We start from the raw sequence: 18,577 nt of genomic DNA, 5'->3' as shown, positions 1-18,577 counted from the left end.
TTTTTTTTCGTCTCATGAACTTTAGAGGACTCCTGACCTGTCAAGCTCCCTGGTCTCCCGACCTGTCAAACTCCTTGGCCTCTTGACCTGTCAAGCTCCCTGATTTCCTGACCTGTCAAATTCCTTGGCCTCCTGACCTGTCAGACTCCTTGGCCTCCTGAGCTGTCAAACTCCTTGGCCTCCTGACCTGTCAAATTCCCTGATCTCCTGACCTGTCAAACTCCTTAGCCTCCTGACATGTCAAGATTCCTGGCCTCTTGGCCTCTTGTCAAGGCCCTGACCTTCTGACCTCGTTCGGTGTCTTTGAGCAAGGAAAGGGGGGGGAGTATTTGTTCCCTCCCAGAGGAGAGGACCTCTCCTCCACCCACACACACACCGCCACCAAAGGCGACTCCTGCCTCGAGTGCGTCACAAGCTCTGGTCGTAGGCTGAGGGGGAGAAGAGGGGGGAGGAGGAGTGAGAAGGAAAGAAATAAGTTGAAGAGGGCAAGGAAAGAGAAGTGACGGAGAAGAGGAAGAGGAAGTGATGGAGGAGGACGAAAAGCACTAGGAACAAGAAACCGAAGAGGAGGAAATGGGAAATGAAAGTATTTTACAAAGGAGGAGGAAGAGAAGGAACCCCCTCCCCCCACACACACACGATATCAAGAATCATACTCACACCATCTGTCCAATGACAATAAAACAAGAGACAAACTTCACCACCACCACCATACCACCACCACCACCACCACCACCACCACCACCATACCAACACCACCACCACCACCACCACCACACCACCACCACACCACAACCACTACCAGACCACAACCACTGCCAGACCACCAAACAACCAACGCCTTAAGAGAGACAACTTACCGTTGCTAACTTTGAAGACCCTAACGTCCCTCACCTTGGATGACAACAAATCAATCTTACAGGTAAAAACATTCTCAGGTGCCATAATTACCTAGGTGTTCAGCAGTGGAGGCGAGACCCATTCCTAGAGAAGATGGTGATAGTGGCTCCACCTGACGTCTCGACAACGTACCTGGAGAAATAAACACAAACACACGTCAGTCTTTACATGTTAAGAAATATACACGTCAGTCCCCAGCACGTCAAAAAACAAGTCAGTCCCCAACACGTCAAAAAACACGTCAGTCCCCTACACGTGTCCCCAACACGTCAAAAAACACGTCAGTCCCCAACACGTACACGTCAGCCCCCTACACGTCAACAACATCAGTCAGTCCCCTACACGTCAGCCCCTACACAGTCAGTCCCCTGCACGTCAGCCCCTACACATCAGTCCCTCACGTCAGTCCCCTGCACGTCAGCCCCTACACATCAGTCCCCTGCACGTCAGCCCCTACACGTCAGCCCCCTACACGTCAGCCCCCTACACGTCAGCCCCCTACACCATCTGCATCGAGGTACTTTGACACAGGTGAGTGATCTCTGTCTAGTATGTATTTATAGTGTGGTAAATCACTTTATGGTAATGTACAATATATGTTGTATAATATGTTGTGATATATCTATAGTATAATATAGCATCATAACAATATATCTATAAAGTAGTATAGCATTGTGACAATATATCCGAAGTATAGTCTTTTGGTAATATATATAAATACAATATAACTCACGGTAAAATATATATAGTGTAACACAGTAATATATCACAGTATAGCATTATAATAAATGATTTTCCTAACTCCAAGATCAAGAAGAAATAACACTAAAGTGATTATTCCGTTCTACTGGTGACTAAAACTTTCCCAACCACTCATTCTAACTGTGACACGGCCCAACTTGGCACGGAAGAAGCACGGAAAGACTCTTGAACCGTGTCGACGTGTCCTGACCTCCAAGACGTACGGAAAGACTCCACCTCCCCCCCCCCCTCCCACTCCTACACATGTACCCCCTCCTCGAGTCAATCGCCGTTTTCTGTTCGTCGTGGTGGTGGGTGATAAAGAGTGGCACAGTTAGTATGAGTTTTATGAAAAGTTCAAAACACACTGGTGCATCATTTTACAAGCGTTGCCAGTACGCATGTGTCTTTGAGTAAGCCAATACAGTTATCAATTTACATCCACGATATATAAATATAAATAAAAGGTAAAGCAAATATAAACACGAAATAACAACGAAAGATAAAAAAATAATCCGTAAATAAAAGGTATGGCAGAAAAAGGTAAAATAAAATAAAATAATAAGTGATATTAACAAAAACAGATTCCTTCAGAGAGAGAGAGAGAGAGAGAGAGAGAGAGAGACCGGATGGTGAGGTGTGACGGCTGGACCAGTGGATGAGAGGCCACGGAGAAGGGAGGGAGGGTAACGGTGTGGTAGCAGGAAGGGAGGGAAGAGGAGTAAGGAGGGAGAGGGATGACTGGAAGGGCAGGAATGAGAGGTGGCAGGTAGGGTAGAAGGGAGTGAAGAAACTGGGAAGGTAGAGCGGAGGAAAGGAGGATGACAGGAAGAGTAGAAAGCAGGGAGGGCGAGAGACACAGAGGGCAGGAGGTAGGGAGGGCAGGAGCCAGGGAGGGCAAGCGGCAGGGAGGAGGGAGGGCAGGAGTAGCCACTCTGGGCAGGCCACCACAGCGTCACGGTCCAGTTAGCAGGTCTGCCAGTACCTGCTCACCACCACGTGATTACCTGCTGAGGAGCCTCCGTCAACAGCAGCAGGAGCAGGACGGTCAGCAGGAGGAGGAGGAGGATAGTGATGATAATGTTTATGAAGGGGATGATGGTTATTATCATGTTCACAAGGATGATGAAAATAATAATAACTAAACGGGGGAATAGTAACAGAAAACAAGAAAGAGATAGTTAAGATGTAAGAGGGAAAAAAGAGAAGAAGTAACCAAAGCAAACAGCAAGAGAAAGACGAATGATAAGAGAAAACAAACACAGGAGTAACTTTCTATAAACACACACACACACACACACACACACACACACACACACACACACACACACACACACACACACACACACACACACACACACACACACACACACACACACACACACACACACACACACGAAAAACGAGATAAATCTGACTACACAAGCAACGAAGGATTAGCCCCGGTGAGTCCAAGGAGATGGAGTGGGGGAAGAAGGAGGGCCTTTGGTGAGGGAGGGAAGGAGGGAAGGTAGGGAGAAGGATGAAGGGGTGGAGAGGGGAAGGGAAGACATTATGGGCGGGGTCGACCCAATAATATCAGGCCTGGATGTTCACCCTCCCAGGACGATGGTTTAACAATTTGGAAGAGAAGGAAACATTATTGAGAAGAAGCCCCTACAGTCATTTGTATTTTGATAACTTATATACAGAACTATTCTTATGTAGTGGAATATAAGAATACAATATAAAAATAATCTTAAAAATAAGTCCTTAAACTCTCAACAATAAGAGACCAAAATACTGAAACAAGATATCCCTTGATCGCGTTTAACTGTGGGAGGAACAAGGTAAGAGGCCGGGCCGCTGGATCTCCTTCAATACAAGTTCCAATCACTTATATCCCCCTCTTTTCTCGCAAGAGAGAATTGGATCCGACAGTGTGTGGGTTCTAATAGCTTCCCCAACCCTCTGCCAAGGGGATCCACACCGGCCTCTCGCCCGTGATAAGAGATTTGTTTCACGTTCATCCTGAGGGAGAAGTAGAGTGGGTGCTTTTTGCAGAGTGCAACACTGCGTCACTATCATATTGCTATCGAAGGGGTAGACGTCAGAGAGGGAAAAGACCCCAGAGCTACGTCTTCAACCCCCCCCCCTCTGCGTCTCCCCGCTCACCACCACCACACGACCTCCCCAGAAAAGATTAACAAGGCATAAAACTCGTTATCCATCACGGCCGAGATTGAAGACGACAAATCTGACTGAGCTTAAGCTCGTCACTCGTCAGGGAATTAATTGTTCCCATCAATCTCCACGACGGACAATAGGGGGGGGTTCCCCCCCTCCTCCCTCCGTCACCCACGTCTCAATTACCATCTTTCTCCACCACAGGTAAACACGCCGCACCACAGTGTTAAGACAATAGGTGTATGAGTGTATGTCGCGGTGGCTAGTATTACCCGCCAGCAGTTGTATACACGCCCGTAGAGCTAAACAAATGTGGGTTACCTGTACAAAGGGTTAAGCTAAAGGGGCTGGGGCAAGATAATGGCAACCGACCTACCCACCTGAGTTGTCGTTGGTTGCCCCTTCACAGGTTAATCGCCAAGATTAACAAAACAAAAACTTAAAACATCAAACAAGACGGAGATGTGACGAGTGATGATGGTAGAAGACGGTGAACGCGAGAGGGTAGCATCAAGCGTCCTGGTTATCAATGGCACTGAACAAGTTCCCTTCTGTCTTTCACGGAGCTCAAGGCTTTCACGCCGGTGGTGGAAGAGGTGGAGAGACTAGGGGGCAGGTAAGGCACGTCTGGAGGAGGACTGTGAGGCCTTTGTTGCCCACCTGCACGCTCCGATTTAATGACTGGCCCAAGCTGAAGGACTACACAGTCTTCAGATGCCCCTACACCCCCGCCCCTCCCACATCATAGTCGTTAGGGTTGATGAGCTGGTAGTTGGTCGACTATTGTTCTCTTAAACCCTTCCTCACCCTCCCCCTTACTCACACTGGCCGTCACACACAACACAACACAACACAACACAACACAACACACAGTTTTGTCTCCTCGCCTGTCAAGTGTTTATCATCGAGCTGATCATCTGTGTCACATCTATACGAACATAAAGTCTTTCTCGTCCAGGGATTTTAAACGACGTCGAAGTCTTCATCAATTAAAACTGCCAAGTGCTAACAAAAAATCCCTTACTTCCCGAGCTGCACAGATTTTTTTTTAACATGACACAGCTTAGTCCAGGAGCAGCGCATGTTAGTATGACTGTGTACACGTCTCCATGACAACCCTTTATTATTCCAACCATCTTTGTTCAACACACTGTACGTCATCTCGTTCCTGTGAAGAGACAAGGAAGGTAGTTGGTGGAGGGAGGGAGGGAGAGAAGGTGGGTGGGAGGGAGGGAGGGAGGGAATGAAGGATAGGAAGGGAAGGAGGGAGGGAGTGTGTGGAGGACACAAGAGGATCAGATAACAGGAGATAAACGAACACCAAGGGGGCTGGACCAAGGGGGGCTACCCAGACGTGTGAGGGCGGGCGGGGCCACCTCCCTGTCTCGCCCCGGACACTTAGCCCCACTCACCACATCTTAAGTGTTTTAAGTGCACTGGTAAGGCGTGGGTGAGCCTTGCTAACTTTCTTGAGAGTCTCTCCTGCTACATGAGTCTTTAACTTCCACCTCAACATGAAATCTCCACCTCGCAAAAAAAGGAGGAGGAGGAGGAAGATGATGCAGAAAAGGAGAAGAAAAGGAAGACAGAGAAGCAGAAAAGGAAGAAGAAAGGAAGGAGAATGCGAAAGGGAAGAAACAAAAGATGGAAAAGATGACAAAGATGAACAACAACAAGAGAATAAAAAGAAGAAAATTAATTAATATATCACGTACTTTAACCCGAAGAAAATACCTCATTCTAGGGTCTTGCTGAGAGCCGGAGAGTTCCAAAACTAAAGTGATCGACGGTGAAGTAAAGTGATCAATGCTTCATTAAAAAACCCCTTTTATGTTTACCACAACTTCTCCACCAGCGAACACAAACATCAAAGCCACTAAATTATGCTGAATAAACTTTGGGTCAGAGTTCTAATTTTTCTCAGGCTAGCTTCCATCTCCCTCTTTCCCTCACTCCTTTCTTTCTTCGTCCCTCCTTCCCTCCTCTATTTACTCCCCGGTTTCCAAGACTTCGTTAAAAAGGAACTTAGCGCCATTAACAGTCTCCGAATTATGGTTCTGAGGAATATACTGGATGGGTTTCTGTATCTCACTTTTACTATTGCAATTCTACATCGGTCACATTAGGATATCTCTCCCCCCTCCCCCCCTCCTTCGCTGTGTCAGAAAACTGTTGAGTCTCTTGTTGCTTCAGATGTCACAAGAGTCTCTTTTGTTCTCGTTGGTGTCAGGAGCGGGGTTTTATGTTTACTGTCTCGCAACTCTGAAACTGATTCTTCTTCAGTGTATCATCGTGTAGACAAAAAACTGTCAGTCACTCGTGTTTTATCCTCTCACTTTTATCTGATCGCGTCTTATGTGTTTTTACATCTGTCAGAGAGAGATAATGGGTGTACTGTTTCCGCCTCTCTCTGTGTTTCTTCTCTTTCAATAATAATTTCCAACAAGTTTTAAAACCAATTGAATCAAATTTGGTACACGTGTTAAGAGCCAAGTAACACGTGTCGATATTGTTGTTGTCCACTTTGTGTTTCTGGCCAAAAAAAAAAAAGGTTTACGTTTTCAATAAGTTTTCTTATGTTCTTTGTTGGCAGAAACTGGAGCTAAAAGGGCGGAGCGAACAAGTCAGTGAGGGTGAAGTTTAAAAGAAAGACCGTGTTAGGATGGCGGCTGACCTGCCCGAGATCAATATGACCTCACCGCCTCCCTCTTTCACCAGGTCACACTACACAAATTTTTATGGGGCCCTTCAAGCGCCGAGGCTGTTGGCCCAGACCCCCGCCACCTCCAACAAGCAGCGAGCGGCAATGTTCTCCTCCTACACACGGAAACTAGACACAGAACGACGCGATACTGTCCTTGTGGTACCTGACGCTCCTGGCCCCGAGATATATTACCTGGCGTTTACCTGGAGTCGGTTCAGAGAGATCTTCTTTACTCCTGAGACTCTTACTGAACAACCAGGCTGTTTCTGTCAGCAGCTCACGAGCACTCTATCCACCGCAGGACGGGACGGGGCCGAGCAGGGTACATTCTGAGGAAACTCGTCAAGTTCTCTTGTGTTGAAACTTAATTATCATCCCATTTCAACTTAACCAGTAGAAGCCTTGCAAAAACCGTTCTTTGTTTTTCTTCAGCTGCCCACAGTTCGCCGCGGGACTAAAAATTAAAACAAAATAACTCGAGAAGTCATCGGAAGAAAGTTCTTCGTCAAACTTGAGAGCCTTTGAAGTGCACAAAGCCTTCAATCTTCGACCAAACTCCTACTTGTTATTTAAGACATCAAAGTGTATGAACTTAAGCAGAATAATAGAACAAACTTGACTTGGGCTTCAGATCATGACCCCCCCCCTTGGGTCCTGGCCCCCTAACCACCCTCTACCTTTAGTTTCTCACCCCTAAGGACCCTCTCCTCTGAGATTCTGACCCACTAAGCATCCTTATATTCTGACCCCTTAAGTACCCCTCCCTTTAGATCCAGTGAACGCCCCCAGGTGTTCTCGTAGGACCAGGACGACCACGTGAGATATACACACAGGTATACGATATCTGTTGTATCTTCCTCGCATGACAGGAACGACACGATACAGAAAATATGCAAAGACTACCAACTCCCGCAGGAACAGAGGAACGAGATGGTGTAGTGTGTGAGTGAGTTAAGGATCACCATCTCCAACAGGTGAATGCTAACATACTATGAGCGTTGTGGCTGCGGTCAGAGAGAGACTAGAATCGTCCGTCCCGGGCGGACGGGCGAGCAGACGGACGGACGAAAGAGACGGGCAACCATCCAGACTCCCCGGGATTCCGTGGGCAGCGGTCCGTGAGCTCCTTGGCGGAGGCAGCGGTGGTGAAGGAGTAGGAAGATGCTGAGGGTTCCGGCAGGAGGTGGACTAGTCCCCTTTCCACATTTGCCTTGGTGTAGACTACCAGGAGTGTGCTACTAGGTGTGTGCTACCTGGTGCAGGCTACCAGGTGTGTGCTACCTGGTATAAGCTACCAGGTGTGTGCTACCTGGTATAGGCTACCAGGTGTGTGCTACCTGGTATAGGCTACCAGGTGTGTGCTACCTGGTATAGGCTACCAGGTGTGTGCTACCTGGTATAGGCTACCAGGTGTGTGCTACCTGGTATAAGCTACCAGGTGTGTGCTACCTGGTATAAGCTACCAGGTGTGTGCTACCTGGTATAGGCCACCAGGTGTGTGCTACCTGGTATAGGCTACCAGGTGTGTGCTACCTGGTATAGGCTACCAGGTGTATGCTACCTGGTGTACGGTACCAGATATGTGCTACCTGGTGTCGGCCACCAAGTATGCTCTATCAGATACAGGCGATTAGATATACGTTATCTGGCTTGTGTTAATATACTGTATACTTTATGCTACATAAAATGGGGTAATACTACGGGTGTATTATTAGGTATATGCTAGCAGTGTGTGTGTGTGTGTGTGTGTGTGTGTGTGTGTGTCCCCCGGCCACGAGACACGTACCGCCACGTACGCACGGTTTATGTCCATAAAAAACACAAGATACCACCACCCCCTCCTCCTCCTCCTTCTCCATCACCACTACTACCACCACCACCACCACCACCACCACCACCACCACACACTCGTCCACTTCTTGTTAACCTCAACTTCCGGGATGAAGAACTAGACGGACGACTCAGGTCACATACCTTCAGCTCTTATCCTCACCACAGCTTCTCAACACTACACCCTGACTCAAGTTCCACCTCAATATACCCCCTCCCCCCTCAACCTCGACCAGTCCTTACTCGACCTCGACAAAACCCTAAACCTCGACCCACGTACTCGTCCTAGACCCGAGCAAACACCAGTACAGTACACACCTCATACTCTACTTATAAAAGAGTATAAGTATACCTGCTAGTCATAATCTACTTATAAAATGCTTAACTGATCCATTGGTCTGCCTGTCTGTGTGTTCATCTTTCTGTCTCTCGTAAGGATGTGTTCCAGCGTAAGGACTCTAGTAGCAGACAATCCTTCTATTTGTTTCACTCCTTCAGCCACACTGGAGGTGATCCTCGAAGATTCTTCATCAAGACTCAAGTGTTAAAGTGTACATCTTAAACAATGAATACTATAATAAGGTTGAGTGATGCTGACCCACCAAGATGAAGATGAAAAAAAAAATTAAGAGTGGCGAATCATCTCCGGAATCTTAATCCAATCAGTGGATGGTCTCCTCAGTGTCTTCCGCTTATCATCTTTATCGGGTTTCATCAGCCCCCCGCGTTCTTCCCTCCGCCCCTCTCCTCCTCCTCCTCCTCCTCCACCGCAAGAGCAGATACCTTAAAAACTGTCCAAATACCAAGGAGTCCGGAGGAGGAGGAGAGGTGGGAGGAGGAAATAGTGAAGATAAAAGAGAGGTGGGTGGGAGATAAGAGATAAAGAGGAGCAATAACAGTCTGGTGGGATGCGGCCGCCACACCACGCTTGGCTAGTCTCGATGAAATATCACAAATAAACGCCCCGACTCTCGCGTCCTCCCGCAATACTCCCTCACTCCCTACCTCTCTCTCCCCTAAAAAAATCAACATAACCCATGGTCTTGTTTGTCTCCCGAGATCAGACATTTAAAGGGCTTTTAAGTTGCCGAGACAACCACATTCCATTTTAAATATATAGGAGGATATTTTAGGTCAGCGATGGGACAAGAGGAGGCAGCGGAGGATGTGGAAGAGTAAGGCGCTGACAGCAGAAACCCTCCAGTCTGTGTGTGTGTATTGGGGCGGTGGTCGGGGCGCCCAGTCAGCCAGCCAGCATCTTGGTGGTCTTTCGGAGCAGCCAGATCTAAAAATCTATTACAGGTGTATTAATCAGGTGGGGTTGGCCAGAGGTGCGGCGAGGGAGGAGGAGGGGAGGGAGTAGGGAAGAACGAACAAGGAGGAGGGTTAAATGAGGAAGAGGAGGGAGGAGGACGGAGGAGGAAGGAGGGGCGAAGGAGGAATGGCACCGGAGATAAAGAGGCTAAAGAATGAGGAGGATATCCTAGCCACAAGGACCTGCCCGTCCTCGTCCTTGTCTTCCTCCTCCACTCCACCAGGTTCCTCCCTCCCTCCCTCCACAGCTGTGGGGGTAGAGAGAGACCTGGCGCCCCTCCAGTCCCGCCTTGATTGGATATCCTCCACGGTGTATCGCAGATATTAAGAGGTTTAATCTTCATTCTGAACACAATTTAGAAGAAAAACCCATAACGAGGTAACTAGCCACTTGACCAAAAAAGGATTACGAGATAAAAAAAAAAACTAGTCCGTCTTCCAGTATTTTTATTTTTTTATTTTTCTTCCCTTTCTCCTTCAGCCGTAGCAGAGAGGCCGAAAGAGACTGAAGGATGAAGATGGATGCTGCGAGGAGGAGAAAAACCTGGCGAAGGGGACACACGGGGATGATGACCGCCACACAGAGATGAAGAGGAGGAGGTAGGGGGGGGGGAAGAAGAGGGGTAAGGAGGGGGTGTCGTGGTGAGGATGTAAGGGTCATGTAGGAATGGAGGAAAGGCTGGTGAAGGAGTGAGAGGGGTCGTCATGCTGGGTCTTCTGTAGGGGTTATGGTGGAGGTCGGGTCGTGCAGGGGTTAAGGTGGTCGTGGTGGAGTTAGGATTTTAAAAAGAGGGAGAGGTCGTAAAGGAGTATCAAGTCGTGATAGAGAGTCGTAGGAGAAGCTGTAATGGAGATCATTTAAAAAAAATAACAATGACTCGTGAGGGTGTAGGACAAAAGGTCGTGCGTGAGGACTAGGAGGAGGGGAAGGGGGTCGTGTCCAGGTGGTGTGTGTCGTGGCGGCGGCGGAGGAGGGGTGTGGTGGGGGGGTCATCAAGGCGACGAGATGCAGCTGCAGGGATGAGGGTTGTCGAGGGAGGCTTGAGGGTCGTATGGGGTTACCACGTCGTCATCGTCGTCAAGAAGTGGGGTTAGAGAGAGAGAGGGGGTTGGTTGGAAAGGTCGCCAAGCATGGGTGAGGGTCGTCAAGGATGGGTTAGGGTCGTCGTAGGAGGGATAGGAATCGTTGCAGGAGGGAAGAGAATATGTCATGTGCGAGCTATGTGGTCGTCATCACCAAGAAGACGTGAGGTGGTGAGGGTCGTCATGGTAAGGATTAAGCACATCAGGGGAGGGGCCAGGAGTTATTCCAAGGGGAGGTCCTGTGAGGGGTTGGGGTCATCATGAGTAAGATACGGGTCATCGTCATGAGCGAGGGAGGTTGGGGGGCAGAGGCCGTGGAGGTGAGGTAGAGGGGGGGGGGCATCTACCTCTCCCCCTGTGTCGTTAACATGGCAGCCAAGTTCACTGGATTCGCCTTGCCCACGCCGCCCAGCCCTCATCACCACACTCTCGCTCACTATCACAATGTATCGCGCCTCATGCCAATTAAACCCCTTGTGGCGGCGAGCGAACGTTTATGGTAATGAGCAGAGTGTAGGGGGTCGACCACACATGAAGATGCGGCGGTGCGAGTCCACTGAGAAGGCCTGAGACAGTTTTACCAAGATAAAGGATTTTGCCGCATTGAAGGATGAAGGATATTTCCCTCCACCCTCCTCCTGCCGATGACGCTGACGGGACTCGACACAGATGCCCTGATAATATTCCATCCATCCCTTTTAGTTAACAATCAATAACCACTATCAACATCACGCCTTCCTACGCTAAGATCTGGGGTCCCTCCTGAGAGTGAAATTGATAAAGGAGGGAAAAAATACAGGTGGTGTTAGCGTTGAGGGACTGGCAACGCTACGGTTCTTCCTCTCCCCTCCCTCCACTCCTTTTTCCTGGTTCTCCCTTCCCTTCCTCTACCACAACACCCCCTACTGACCTACCTCAGCCCTCCCGCCAGCCACCCCCTGTAACCTATGGCTGGTGTACCAATTAGATAGGCCCCAGGTCTTTTTTCTTCACAACACGGCGGCCACTAGAGCTCCCGTGACCTTCTGCAATTAATCCTCATTACTGGACGTTCATAGGTTCCAGGAGGCCTAGGGAAGGAGGGGGAAGGGAAGGGAAGAGAAGGAAGGATGGAAAGGTAAAGACAAAGTGGAAAGAAGGAATAAATGAAGAAAACGAAAGGAATGAATTATATAATGAATGAATGAATGAATGAAGGAAGGAAGGAAAGATCACCGTGCCACCAATAAAGTCAACAATAACCGAAATACAAGCCCGGAGAATCAGTTTGAAATAGCCCGGCAGGAGACGTTCGGGGGATGACAGTGATATATGCACTACAGGTATGGTGAGGCGATATGGAGAACATGACTGATGGTGATGAATGACGGCATGATGATAATGATAATGGGGGAATTAGAAGATGAATCAAGATGATGATGATGATGATGATAGTGATGAAGGTAAATGATCGTGATTAGGGGGAATTAAAACGTAAATGAATGATGATGATGATGATGATGAAATTATAAAGATGATAATGATGATGAACTGAAAAAAATAATGAAGACGGGAAACAGGACGACAATGATGATGATAAGGAGGACCTTAAGATGAAAACTAAGATTAAAAGATGAGGAAGAGAGAGGAGGATAATGATGATGGAGGCACGAAAGAGAGAGCAATAAAGACGGGAAGATAAAGATACGAAAGATAATGAGGGAAATTAACTAGAGATACGAAGACTTGATGGAGAGAGAGAGAGAGAGAGAGAGAGAGAGAGACTGAAGGTAAACCCAGCTAGGGAAGTATACTTAGACAAACAGACAGACAGACAGACAGCAAAGACATCCACGTGCAAACATAACCACACACACACCAACATATGTAATTAACTCAACTTGATATCAACACACACACACACACACACACACACACACACACACACAGAACAAGAGGAAACGGACAATTAGCCATAAGAGGGCAAAAACAAACGAGGTCTCTCCAGCCCCTCCTTCCCTTCTGTGGCTCTCTCTCACCTCTTCCTTCTCTTCTTCCTCTTCCTACTTCCTCCTTCGTGGGTCAAGGCATCTTTAGCATTTACTGTATACTCATTGTGGTTATTTTCATTTACACGTCTTCTCTCTCTCTCTCTCTCTCTCTCTCTCTCTCTCTCTCTCTCAAATAATCTGTAAATTATTATTATTATTATTATTATTATTTTCAGTTTCATCGAGTATTTCCTTTCTTCCTACCTTCCATCTTCATCAAGCATTTCCTCTCTTCTGCCTCTTCTTCTCCCCTTCACCCTACTCTTCCTATAGTCCATCTTCATCAAGGAGACCTTTTCTTCTTCTTCGTTTGAATTTTCTTTCTCTCTACTTTATCATTCTCTTTTCACTCATTACTTCCAGTCGTTTATCTTTAATTATTTCCTCTTTTCTCTTTTGCTTTCTTTCCTCCTTCCTCTTTTCTTGATTCTTCTTCCATTTTCATTCACCTCTTCCCATCTTCATCCACCTCTCCCTATCTTCCTCCTTCATCCCTCCCTTCCTATCTTCCGTCTTCATCAAGTAACCTCTTCTTTTCTCTCTCCTTCCTCTTTCATCACTTGTTTCTCCTTCCCTCTTCCTCTCTTCCATCTTCATCATAATTTTCTTCTTCTTGTTCAGAGTTTCTTGTACGTCGTGTTTTTCTCTCTGGAAGAGTCTGCCCAACCGCCCACCAGCCCTGCCACCCAGCCGCCCATCAGCCACTCACCCCGCTACTGAGCCACCAAGACAAGTAAGCCGTCACGCCAACAAGCCATCCCGCCCAGCCATCCCACCCCACCACCCAGCCATCCTACCCGGCCACCCAGTCATCCCGCCCCGCCCCGCCACCCAGCCATCCCACACGGCCACCCAGCCATCCTACACGGCCACCCAGCCATCCCACCCCGCCACCCCACCTCGCTTAACCTAACCTTAGACAAAAATAATAATGTCTGATGGGACTTCTTAATGGTTTGAAGATAATTGTTTTTCTTCTCACAAGAACGTATTCAACATGTGACGAGGGGAAGGGGACAGTGGGGATGGGGGAGAGAGGGGGGAGAGGAAGGGGGAGAGGAAAGAGGGGAGGGGAGAGAGGAAGGGGGAGGGGGAAAGAAGAGGGAAAGAGAGGGGGAGAGAGGGGGGGGTGTATATTTCTCTCTTATACTGAACACGTCAAGGCATAGTTGATGATTTCGCTTTAGCTGGTCTGAGTGTATGTTAGATGTATGTGTTTATGTCACCAACCTTCCTAGCCACTGTCAATACTTGTGTACCGAGGAGCAGGTCTTTACAATACCTCCCTCGTCTGTGTGTGTGTGTGTGTTTATCAAGAGTCAGTTCCTCCCGAGCCATGAGCAGCAGTCTTATTATCTCTCTCTGTCTCTCATGACAAGAACCTTTAGTTTTTGCCTCTTGTGGTCCTCAGAGTGGAGCATCAACTGCAGTTTGACTCAGCAAGTGTGCTCTGAAGATGCCTACCCCCAAGTCCTTGTTTATTTACCCTCACTGTGGAGCCAACGGGACGTCCGAGCTGAGGTAGTGTTTACCTTGTTGTGTGGTGGTGGTTGGTGATAGTGGTTGATGGTGGTGGGTGATGGTAGGTTGGGGTGGTTGGTGATGGTGGGGAGTGTGGTAGTGAGGGAGCCAGTGTTTCCCTCCGTCCACCGTCGAGGCAACACATCCTAAACAAGGCCCTTCACTGTTTCTCAAGGTTTAAATTATGACATCTCTTTCGCCTGTATGTTCCAGCCAGCTGAGGTTAAGACGTTCCCAATAATTTAGAGCGTGGAAGAGCAGCTGTGGCGGCCAACGATCACGGCACGTCTCCCACCACTGCTATTTAACCTTTTATACGAGGAGGTTAGTTCACAGCACGCGTTAAAAAAAAATCTATTGCTTTTGTTTCCTTTTCCCGGAATGGCTGAAAGGATGTATCCCATTGTGTATCTTGTTATGGAGACATCTGCAGTGTGGGGAGTGCGACGGGTGTGATCACTCACCTCAAACTGCCAACACTAGTTTTCTGGTTTGAGCTGAACAAAAATAAAAAGATATACGAATGTCGACTAAACACGAGGTTCTATAAGGACTTCAGCTTCAGACATCACCCAAGTTCAGAGCTGTTCACTAGAGGGACTGATCACTGTGTCTGCCAAGTGGAGTCCGGGATTTATTCTCTACTGTAATTTTGTATTTTTGTTTCATCTCATTGTTTCACTAAAAAAAATTCACTGTATTTTTTCCACGGGCTGTTCACCTTACTGTGTGTAGTTTGGCCCTCATCCTGTACTCGGGTCACGTCGACCTGTCCTTCACCTTACCCACGCCACGCCAATGACCTACTTGCTGCAGGTTAGCCACTTCTCTCTTAACCCTCACCTATAAGCAGGCCACATTAATGACTCACTTACTGAACCTTGGCCATGTCTCTTTCAGATCTGGCCTACTGCCTCTCCTTGATGCCCTTTTCCGTATCCTGGCCACGTCCCTCTCTATGGCCTACTTGCACCTGGCCTACTGCCTCCTCCCCCCCCCCCTCCTCCTTTGGTTCTCCTCCTGCACCCTGGCCACGTCCTGGGCCGCAGTATCCTGAGCGATAAACTGAGCTACTCCACACCTGAGACGCGACCGACGATCCATCACCTGACTCCAGCGTCCCCCCAACCTACCACCTCCTCCTCCTCCTCAGGTATTTTCCTTTCAAGTTCAACCTGGCGGCGACCTGAAGACGGGGCGGGGCGCTGGAGGATACCCTTGACTTCTTTCCATATATATATTTAAATAGAGGACCGTAGAGAGAGAGAATGGTTACACAGGGAGTTGACGGTCTACTACCTGTAGATGACACAGAGACTATTTCATCGCCAACACAGTGGGGGGGCAAAGGGGGGTAGAGGGGAGTTAGTTAGGATAAAAGAAAAAAAGTCTGCGGCAGATCACATTGATGTCAGGGAGTCTTGTGTCAAACTCATCAAAGCGAGAGATGGATGAGGAGGGAGGCGGCGGCTACATAGAGAAGAGCCATTGGAAGTGGAATGGCAGGGAGATGATGAAGTGGGACACAGTGGTAGGCAAGTGCAGAGGATAGAGGAATAAGGAAGAAAGGAGGAGTAGAGGATAGAGGAATAAGGAATAAAGGAAAAGAAGGAACAGGGGATGGATGGGTCCGAGGGAAGGAGTATAGAAAACAGGTCATTGTGAAGGAAGGGAGGAAATGGAACAAAAAACTTTTTTATTAATGCATAAAGAAGGAGGAGAAGGAGAAGTAAGGAGACTTAGAAGGAGTGGAAGTGGGGAAGTAGGTGTTGAGTGAAGTAGACTTAGAAAGAAGTAGGAACAGGAGGGGGAGGGAGGGAGGGAGGGGGGATCTACCACAATGTGTTCAGTTCAGCGCAAGTAACGCGTCACGACGACCTCCTCCGCCAGCCGCCCATCCTACGTCAGAATCAAGTCCCAAACCGTCCCAGCCTGCTCACTAACGGCCCTTCCTTCAGTCCGTCACTACTCGCACCACCACGGTCACTCACTACGACTTAATACGACTATCTTTGACCCACTCCTTACAGCTCAACCAACTGATGGTAAATAATCTCAATGCATCTTCGGGATCTCCCAGTAAAGCCCAAATGATATCATAAATCTGCAAAATACCAGAAAGATAAAATTAAACTGGAGTGAGTGGGAAGCCTCACCCGGGGAGGAAGGGAGGAGGCAGTGTGAGGTATCGTGAGGGATTCAGGTAGTGGAGCTATTGTTCGCTGAACACAGTGGACAATACCATGAATAATGGCCGGATGGGTCAGCCGAAATCACCAAGTGGTAATGGTGTCCGGAGTGCCAGCGACTCTTGCACTGGTCTTAGTGCCTCGCGCGCCCCTCCTACGGACCCGCCACCACACAATGAGATTAACTAACAATTTCCTCTTTAAAGTTTCTATTCACTTCGTCATTTCCCAGCAAGGTAGGGCGATGTCTTTCTCATAGTACGTGGGGAAGACTGACAGGCGAGGCGGTGTGACCTGCGTCACGAGTCATGTCCCATGTGAAAGGATCCTATAGTGAGCGAAGGGCCCTTGGCGCGAAGAATAATTTACCGGGATGGGCTTTGACGAGGTGGCACCAAGGCTTTGGCAGTGACAGGCATGCAGGATCGCTTAGTACCGGCGTGGCGGGTCGTGGATGGTCGTCTGAGCCGTCTGGGGCGGGCGTCCCTACCGCCTGTCGCACGTCATCGCCGTCAAGCCCCGCGGGAGGTGGCCCAGGAATCCAGCGAGCTCACCACGACTCCCTCCCAGGCCGTGACCCTTCAGCCTGGCTAACACACTGACCTGTACTTGAACATCTGCTACCGTCATCAACACATTCACAATGATCAATCAGACCTTGTTGAGGCACAATGAACTAAATATGACAGTTTAAACCAACTATAGTCAAATCGGCCGGGCCATGACATCTGGCATGCCACCTAGTCTGACAGCGTACACATTGAAACTGCTATGACCACCCCGCCATGACACGAAAAGCTGGATAAAAGTGACCAGGTTCACTCAGCCACCATAAGGCATCTCCAACAATGATCTAGAGACGTTCAGTGTTGATACTAGAAAACACAACACAACCACACGGAGCGTCCTGGTGGTTGAAGGGATCGTCAGAATATTGCGCTGCATTCCTGCCACCACTCCGTCTTCCCTGTTTACAAAATATATCCCGAAATTATAGAGGGAGGCCCCGGGGAGTGTAGGTAAGGTGAGAGGTTTATCAGCGGCGGCGAGCCTTCTGCATCCCTTGGCTCCCGGCCCCGCCACACCCCCACGTAACAGTGGTAGCAGCGACGTGAACATAACCAGCAACCAGAAAACAGTATTCGACGGTGCAGGAAGCAACAAAAGCAACGACATCAACACAACAGTAATAAACAGGAGCGGGAGCAGCAGCCCACTCTGGCAGTACAAGCCCTATTGTTTTCGCACGCTCTAAATCATGAGGCGGGGTACTCGCAGGCATAATCATACAGCAACTTACAGTGATGTGGGGGCTGGTTATCCGCCCGTGGGCAGTGCGGGGCCGACCGTGGTCCCCATACCTGCTGCAGGTGTCCTCCTTCCCACCAGTGACCACGTCCTACCAGACTGCTGGTCTTGCCTTCGTGAGGTTTATATTGAGACGTGCGGCAGGACCTCTTCACCATCACCAATATTAAGTATCATTACAGTGTACTTTCTTACACAACACTTATTTACAACCATAATATAAATTCCTACCAGAGGAATCATTAACTCTGTCGGCTCTCCGTCTTTTTTCTTCGTCTATTATTCTATTCTCAAACCTCCTCCTCCTCCTCCTCCTCCTCCTGTATGTCTCCTTCCTCCTCCCTCACTTCTTCTCTACCATGAACACCCTGGGAGGCTGTCAGACTCTGCGGCGTATTTCTTCATTTCTTACTTTTATGATATTATTAAACGCGGCCGCAGCCTTAATCGAGGCATCTTATCAAGGCGACCCCATGGTGGTTCCTCGCAACAAACGTTTAGCTATTTTCCCAATGATCTTCGTGCCTCCTATCATCAGTTTGGCGTCATCAATTACCGAAGTCTCGACACGGGTACTCGGGGGTGGACGTGGACACAAACAAAAGTCACATACCGAGGACTAACAAACGCCGCCATCCTTGGAGAAACGGGAACAGGTTAAGCGGACATAACCTCTGCTGGAGGCACATAAAATTCAACGCTAGTGCATCTTGGAGTTTCTCTCTGTTGACCATTCTCAGCTCTTCTCGCATGCTTTTGTTTCGTCCATTAGTGCTGTAGGTCTTTTGTTT

The 18,577-nt window shown here is 48.6% G+C and overlaps 1 protein-coding gene across 5 annotated transcripts in view; it reads right to left on the bottom strand.

Moving 5' to 3' along the window:
• The window catches only part of LOC121875493 (latrophilin Cirl-like), a 192,061-nt gene that overhangs the window by 86,233 nt on the left and 87,251 nt on the right, over window positions 1-18,577 (bottom strand). For all 5 annotated transcript variants that reach the window (XM_042380059.1, XM_042380061.1, XM_042380060.1 and 2 more), the window contains exon 3: window positions 952-1,032. In XM_042380059.1, the coding sequence (XP_042235993.1) occupies window positions 952-1,032 (81 nt within the window). The remainder of the gene's footprint in view (window positions 1-951; window positions 1,033-18,577) is intronic.

The sequence above is a fragment of the Homarus americanus genome, unplaced genomic scaffold, assembly GCF_018991925.1.
Source record: "Homarus americanus isolate GMGI-L3 unplaced genomic scaffold, GMGI_Hamer_2.0 scaffold8392, whole genome shotgun sequence".
NCBI lineage: Eukaryota > Metazoa > Arthropoda > Malacostraca > Decapoda > Nephropidae > Homarus > Homarus americanus.
The sequence above is the reverse complement of the archived record's forward strand: the minus strand, read 5'-3'. Positions and strand labels throughout refer to the sequence as shown.